At 39.2% G+C, this 7,970-nt stretch overlaps 1 protein-coding gene across 1 annotated transcript in view; it reads left to right on the forward strand.

The window, feature by feature from the left end:
- Positions 1–5,374: 5,374 nt before the first annotated feature.
- Positions 5,375–7,970, forward strand: part of LOC122817288 (medium-chain acyl-CoA ligase ACSF2, mitochondrial-like) — a 1,483,010-nt gene continuing 1,480,414 nt past the window's right edge. The window contains exon 1 of the mRNA XM_044090514.1: positions 5,375–5,578. Within this exon, the coding sequence (XP_043946449.1) occupies positions 5,463–5,578 (116 nt within the window). The 5' untranslated portion in view covers positions 5,375–5,462. The remainder of the gene's footprint in view (positions 5,579–7,970) is intronic.

The following is a 7,970-nucleotide window of genomic DNA, read 5'->3' on the forward strand; positions in this document are numbered from 1 at the left end:
ACAAAGGATCTGGGCACAACATTAGCAGCTTCTGGTAAGAAGTCCCCTGTTAAGTCCTTATCCAGGACTTGAGATAACTGAGTCTTGGGTTTTATCATTTGTATGGACATTTTAGTGGAGAAGGATCCTTCTCAGGCATTACCTCTATTGTCTTATTTATTAGCAATTAGACTGGCTTGTGTTTTGAGGAGTGGATTGGCTTGGGCTTTCTATAATGAACACTTTCATAAATTGAAGGCTGTTGATAAATATATCAAGTGAGAGCAGCATCACTTGGACATTTGGCTAAGTATAATGGTAGACAGACTCAGCTCCCAGGACCACAACACTGTGGTGGTGAGCTTTGCATAAGGAAAATTTTGCTGGGCATTTAATAACGGAAAATGCTGCTGCTCCTGGGTAACCTGTAAGTATCACCACTTTTGCTTCCACTACATTAAGTGCCATTTGATAGTTCATTGCTGGACCAAGGCCCGTGCTAAGGGGACAAGTCAGGACTTGGTTCCTCCTAGTATCAGAGACAATGAGCAACAAGAATCCCTTGGTATGGTTAGCCATCTTTTTCATGACCAATGGTTTAAATGGTTTAGGGGATGGAATTAGATTCAGGGTGTCACATTCCCCAATCAAGGTGCTTAAACTGATGGAATTGTTAGTAGGGTATCCAGATAAGAAGGCAATGAAAATGCTCATTCAGGGTTTTGCACTGTTTTTTCCACTGAATTTTCAATTAAACTGGACTTTAGAGTCAGCAAAAATTTGTCTTCCGTCAAGGTAAAGGAAGGGTTGGACTCTGAAATAATTCTGAAAGAGACAGCTGCAGGGAGGATTCTTGGCTGCTTTTCACAACCCCATGGCCTAGGTTCAAGATATTTTAGATATGGTTAGTACCCACAAAGAAGGAAGGTGAATAATTAAGCAATAACCCATGCCTGGGTGTGGGTAATGCTTGATTTACCCACAGTTGGTGTAGTTTGGTCACGAGGGTGAAGCTCGAGTAGCCAAAGACAACCGTGGGTAAATCTAGCATTACCCACACCCAGAAGTGGGTTATTGCTATTATACAATGACATTATTTAAGAAAAGAATACTTACTTTTCTTAAATAATGACATTGTATAATGCCTCCTTGCTGCCCTTCCACAGCTGTCCAGTATTCTGTGGCAGTTCTGATGTACTGTGCACGCGTATGGTTATGCAGTACATAAGAACTGTGTGTGTGGAAGCAATTTTAAAGATATCTCGCTATGTTAAACTAGTTTAACACAGTGAGATAACAGCAATGGAGCTCTTCTGTTCTCCGTTGCTGAACAAAAAAAAAAAAAAAAAAAAAAAAAGACATACTAATGGAAAAAGTCCAGGCGACTGGACCTTTTTCCCTTAGTATAAGTATTTGATTTACAACGTGCATGCTGACCAATCAGCGTGCACATTTTGGAATATTAATGGGGGGGTTGTTGTATTATAGCTTATTCACTACCTGTCATACCCATCTGGAATGTCTGTTAATGACTTCATAGACAAGAACTGTTATAAAGTCAATTATATATCTTTAGATCAGTTGGAAAATGTTATACTAGAATTTTCTGATCCCTAGCTAGGTAAATTAGACACATAGTCAGAGTTTCCCCTATTACCCATAAGACAAGAGAATTGGCCTGTCTTGTGTTTTCAATTTAATGGCCAATTGTTTTGACACGATGCCCATGGGCTGTTCAATCACCTTTGCTACTTTTGGGTTTTTAGCTCTGCCTTGCATTGGCCTGGGCAACAGAGGGCCCCTGGGTTGGCAGCCATCCGCTACATAGATGATTTTTTGATAGTCATGGAGGGCAGAGAAGGGTAATGGAAGGAATGAACAAGTTCACGGACCTTTGCAGAGACTTGAGAATGCTAATGGCTATGGACAAATTGGATGGTCCTAGTTGATCTCTTACCATTTTCAATTTGACTGTTGATGTCCCATCAAGATCCTTTAAGCTACCATTAGAAAAGCTATTACAGTTATGGACAGTATTTGAGAGATTCCTGGAGTCACATAACGTTCACCTCAGTAAGGTCATGTACTTGCATGGTCTGCTCAGTTTTGCTTTCAGGTCCATCGCATTTGGTAGGGCATATTTAAGATCTATTTTCAACCTGCTAAGAAGGTCCATCTCCAAGCACCATTGGGTGGAACTCACTGGCTGAGTCACAGATAATCTAAGGTTATGGCACACTTTTCCAGGTAAATTTAATTGAGTTTCCCTGTGTCAAGCTCCTTGGATACCATCCATTGAAATAATGTTATTTACTGATGCAGCTGCTGGTCATGGTATGGATGGATATTTCCAAGGCTGCTGGTTCACTGCTAGGTGGTCTCAAACTTGGTTGGATGACAGGAAGAAGGATACTGCATTTATGGAGATTTCTCCCATTTGGGTGGCTACCTTAATTTGGCAGGAGACTTCAAAACTAGAGGGTTGTATTTGGCTCAGACAATCCTGCGGTAGTACACACTTATAGCAGGCAATCTTACAAATCAAGATGGGTTTGCTCAGTGGTTAGGTTGTTAGTATTTCTGGGTTTATAAATTAATTAGATTTCATATTACAGGTTGTCACAATGGCACTGCTAAGAGTTTATCCCACTTTCAGTTTGCCAGGTTTCACAAGTTGGCTCCAGCAGCTGATCAAGTAGCCGCCATTATTCCTCAAGAGGTGTGGCTTAGTCAAGAAGAATAGCAGGCTTGCTGTTTGTTAGCCTCTGGGCCAGAAATCCAAGGAGAGCTTACTCCTCATCATTGTTTTCCTTTAATGTATCTTATCAAGGGCTACCCCACAATTGTCTGAGATGGGATTGGTATCTGGTTGTTACATTTTTGAAACACAAGGGGATATCCCAACATATTGAAGATCCATTTAATAGCATTAGAATGGTTAGCCAAACTTTTTGTGCTCCCTGAGTTTCTTTTACACTGGATGGTGGTTAGGACCCTGAAAGGGTGGGAAAGGGTTCATGGAGCCATCCATGACTCCAGGAAGCTGATTGGCTGCTTTCTACTTGGAGTAGTTCTCAAATGTCTTCTGGCAGTGGCTACTGACTTTTACTACTTTGTCTTGTGAGCTACCCTATTTTCATCTTTATATGCCAGTGCTTTTCTGGCTAATGAGCTCTTGTTTTCTATTTATTGGCAATATGTTATAATTAGCAACAATTGTTTTTTTTTTTTGTTTTTTTTGTGAGTGGGCAGATCCAAGACAGACTAATCTGGATAAAGGGCAGGAGGTGCACTTATTTAAGAGTGGGATACTGTCCATTTGCCCTGTTCATTGTTTTTTCTTATTAGCTCAACTGACCGCTAAGGATAAGATGTGTGCCCTTGTCTTTTCCATTGGGAGTGGTGGGCCCCTCACAGTACAGGTTATTAACTTACCATTGAAAAGGCCCTCAGCATGCAGAGATTTCTCATGAAGGGTTACTCTTTGCATTCTTTTAGGACAGGGCGAGCCTCAGACCTAACCGTGGAGGGGCTTTTGGTTCAGGTTATCAAAAGGACTGGGAGATGGGCCTTGGATGCATTTTTATCTTATATCAGACCTTAATTATTATTCTTATATTGGAGGGAGGACGGCCCTGTGGATATTGGGATACTCATTCATCACCAGAGCTGCTTACCAGGTGGCTTCCTGGCCTGCAGGACTAAAGGGGTCATTACAATATAGCCACTGGTTAGTATATTATGGTGGCTTCCATGGATTATCCTGGTTGTAATTATGGGAGGTATGAAGGAGCCTCACAGCCTGCAGACCTTTACCCAAAGCCTTAATTTTACATCTTGGGGACAATGATTTATCTACAACCCCTAAGGAGATCCTGCTGTTTGGAATTTTATCTGACTTGGAGAGGCTTGCCCAGTTATATCCAGAGATTTGCCTATACTGGTCCACAATTGCTTGATGTATTTATTGGAAGGGGGCCAAGAGCAGCAGAGTTGTGGAGAGATCTTGCAGATTTATCAATCATAAGAAGATTGTTTTCCAGGTAATTGAGCATACAGACTTAAATACACCAGAGAAAGATATTTATGGAAGGATGGAGTTCACCTGAACATTGTTTAGTTTGGACTTGTTTAATTTACAATTGATGTTGTCAGTTAAAGAGTGTTTCAATACTCCAACTGAGTGAAGGTTTAACTGTTTTAGTCATTAGCTATATTCATGATGCTGTTTAGATGAGAACACAGCATGCATGCATGCTGTTGGGTGGTCACCTTATGGCTTTCCTCCTTTGTTTTCCCCTAGATCATGTTCAGTGGACTAGTTATGGAAGGATGAGTCATAGGCACATAGGCTCATAGAAAGGACTAGGCTAGCTGCTCTTGTAAACCATTGTAAGCCTAGCCAGTTTCCTTTGGTGAGAATCAACCATTGTAACTCTTGTCTGTGAGGAAAGCACCTTAGCCATTATACCAAGCCTCAGCCATGGGAGTCTGTGGATAAAGCCTTTGTAAAACAGGTTGTACTTGGGCTGGGTTGATGCCCAGAGAATGGTTAATTATTTAGGTCCGAGGTAGCCTTGAATTTGTTCCTAGACCAGATACCTTAGCCATAATGGGCTTGGTCACATCAACCAGCAAGTGACTAGAGTTATATAAAATGTGTGGTTGTTGATTCATTTTTACAATGGAGTTATTCTGTAATATAATAGATGGTTGCAAAGACAAAGTATTTTTTTTACTTGATCCTAGATGACAAGCTTTCCTTGGAGCAAAAATCAAGACAATGTGGACCAGATTTTTATAGTGCTTCCATAGTTATTATATTGTAATATACTAATAATAGTAGCTACTAATTTGCAATACTGTAAATACATTTAGCTACTTTTTTGCTCGTTCTACTCCTCTTATTAGATTTATGCTTCTCTTTTCTGTATCCTTGTTGTATGCTCTGAGCTGCAAAATCAAACAACTTATTGCATTCCTTACATCTTTGCATTATATTTGGCAAGTCTTAAACAATCATATTTGAAACCAACACGTATAATACCATTGAGCTTTACAGTGTTAATACTTGAGAATTTCACTCATAAACAGTGGTTGAAATGGTATAATCCTAATTGCAGACATAAATTAAATGACATATAAACAGTAATTTTGCACCTTTCAGAAATGCATGCATTGGGAACTTGCATAACTACTTCAGGCTTGTCTAAATCCAAACAGAAAAACTACGCTTCATGCCATATTTCTTTACAGCTGTTCTGTAGTGACTGCTTCTAGCTGTCTGTCAGGCTTCATTTAATTTTGTGTTATTTCCCTGCCCTTTAGGGGAGGTGCAAGGGAATGACTTAAAAACAAGCTCCTCACCACAAAAAAGCAGACTATTTCTGTTTTAGCTGAGCTCTCAAATCTAGCAGAATAACAGTTTTGAGGCTCCAGCTCTCCTTAAAGCACACATATTATAAGATATTTTATTGACAGCAATGGTCTCAAGAATATTTCATCATTGGTTTGCTAGAAAAGTCTTCTTGGAGACTAAAAGAAATCTGCAACCAGATAAGATACAGCTCAACAAGACTTATGGGGTTCAACAATCCTGGTAAGATGCAGCAATTCTAATAATTTTTTTTTTTTTTTCATTCAAGACTGTTTGTCTTTTATACTGATAACATTCTTCACATATTTTCAGCACCTGAAATTAATGAAGTTTTGGGATTGGTTGTGAGTTCCAATGACAAGAAATACAGATCAGTAACAAGTCAACTTTTATGTGGTAACCTCCTCTATAGTCAAATGAAAACTAAATCTAGTCAGTTCTCATTTCATAGATTTTCTTCCTTTCTGAATTACTGTATAAATTCAGCTACATCTCTCTTATAGTACACTTCACTGCCAGCCAGTTCTGAAAATTCCCATTTAGTTAAAATGCAAATACATTTAGTATTTATGCCCTTCTATATAGTTATAATAGGGCTGTTGAGTGCAGCTGACTATTAATTGTTTAATGCTTAGCTATTTATCATACATAATTCTGTGACCTGGCCTCTGATTCAAAAATGCTGCGGTGTTGTTCACCAGACTGTTATGTTACTCATTACTAGACAAATTCCAAAGTTCAGACTTCACGTGCAGCAAAAAGATGCTTGCACTTTCTAGGAACTTTGTATGCACCGTGCTTCCTTCATTAGAATGCAACATGGATCTGCATCTCATCTGGAACCAGGAACTTGTCTGACAGTTTGGAACTGGTAGTTAACAAGTTTTACCCTGGAATCAGGCATTTCATTATCTCGGCCACATTTTGCCTTCTATGTGACTGTTTGCAAGTCACTTAAGCAGACAGTGATCCCAATTCACTCCTGAAAAGAGGTGTTTGTCTGGAATGTTTACCTAGTTAACAAATGAAAAATAAAACTAGATACACAATAATTTTACTTTGGCCAAGTTTAGGTTCCCTTCTTTCATGAATATTAACATAATCATACAGAAAAGAGAAATAAAATTGAGCTTGTTTTTGGACAGAGCTATTTCTGTACAGGTAGAAATTTCCTCAGTTACCACAGAATTTCACTGTGGAATTACTTTTCATAAATTACTGTGTTTTAGGCCACAAGGTCACATCAGACTACATGATACCTGCAGCAAGCTTGTTTAATTTACAATAGCTGTAGCTTGTATTGCACCCATATAATATAAAACTTCTAATCTCCACTACAGACTAGAGCTGTTAAATGGCTCACCAGGTAATAATAGTGGTGCCCCTACAAAATTAATGGGATTCTATGTTATCAATACCATCACAATGGAATTTACTTTTTTCGGGTCTATATTAGATAAACAAAAGTTTATCTAATGGAACACTCACATGAGCGAATATTGCGGAACTTAAAACCACAATTGTGAGATCATGGTACAGTTAAGATGGGAATATTTGCCCTTTCCTCACTGTAGTGTGATCTTGGAGTTGGAATATATATTTAGCGGGGGGGGGAGGGCACAGCCCCCCACAATTGCAGTTTCGAGTTTCTGGATTTTCGCTCATGTGAGCGTTCGGTTAAACTTTCGTTTATCTAATATTGACCCACTTTTTTCTGCCAATATAGAAAAGCATTGAACCATTATGTATGGTAAGGGAGAAATGGGTGTGGTGGTATTTAAATCCCGAGTTTCACATTTGCGTTGTGGTTATCTGCAAAGAGCACTACTACACCTATAAGCAAATACAGTAAGTGGAGGTTATTCTCGTTGACTAAGGAAATGCAAAGGCATTTTAATAACCATACCTACTTATGGCAAATGGATAAAGTATCTGAAGAAAAGCATTTAATATATATAAAGGACTACATGAAATCTGTAGGCTTTGTATGACTTCCCATATTCTTGGATATTATGGATGAATGTGGCTATGTGCAGTCATGCTTGAAAAACTTGGAACAAACAGTAGAATCCAGAGCTTTTGTTATTAATATTTTTTTTTTAAATGAAGGGGTTTAATATATTTTATACAGGTTTATCCTTGTATGGGTACCCTATTGTTTTCATTAATGAGTGGAAAGGGTAGATTGGAAAGATTGAAAAATGTGAGACATAAAGAGGAAAACACAGCAGTAACACATCAAGAGGGTAGTGCTGGAGGAGGTGGGAGAGGAGGGATACTGGGTTTTTATTGGGGGATAGACTCCTATTTTTGCAATTTTTTTTATACAAGAGGGTAGTATGGGTGGAAAGTAGGTAAGAGGGTGAGGAGAGTGGATAAGGAGAGGAGAAGGGTGATGCCGACTAGTGTACAATGAAATTCCCTAGTCCACAAAGCCCAAACATTTTCACTGCCAAATGGTGTTGCAGTAGAGGACCCGATGCTGAGGAGACAACGACTTGTGGTGGAGTGATGTCAGCACCACCTAAGGCAGGGAGTCAAACACCCACTGAAGAGAAGCCTCAATTGGCTGAAGCCTTCTGTCCATAACCTGCCCTACTATGTTCTCAATAAA

The sequence above is a fragment of the Protopterus annectens genome, chromosome 12.part0 (assembly GCF_019279795.1).
Source record: "Protopterus annectens isolate FY-2018-M chromosome 12.part0, PAN1.0, whole genome shotgun sequence".
Classification (NCBI taxonomy): domain Eukaryota; kingdom Metazoa; phylum Chordata; order Ceratodontiformes; family Protopteridae; genus Protopterus; species Protopterus annectens.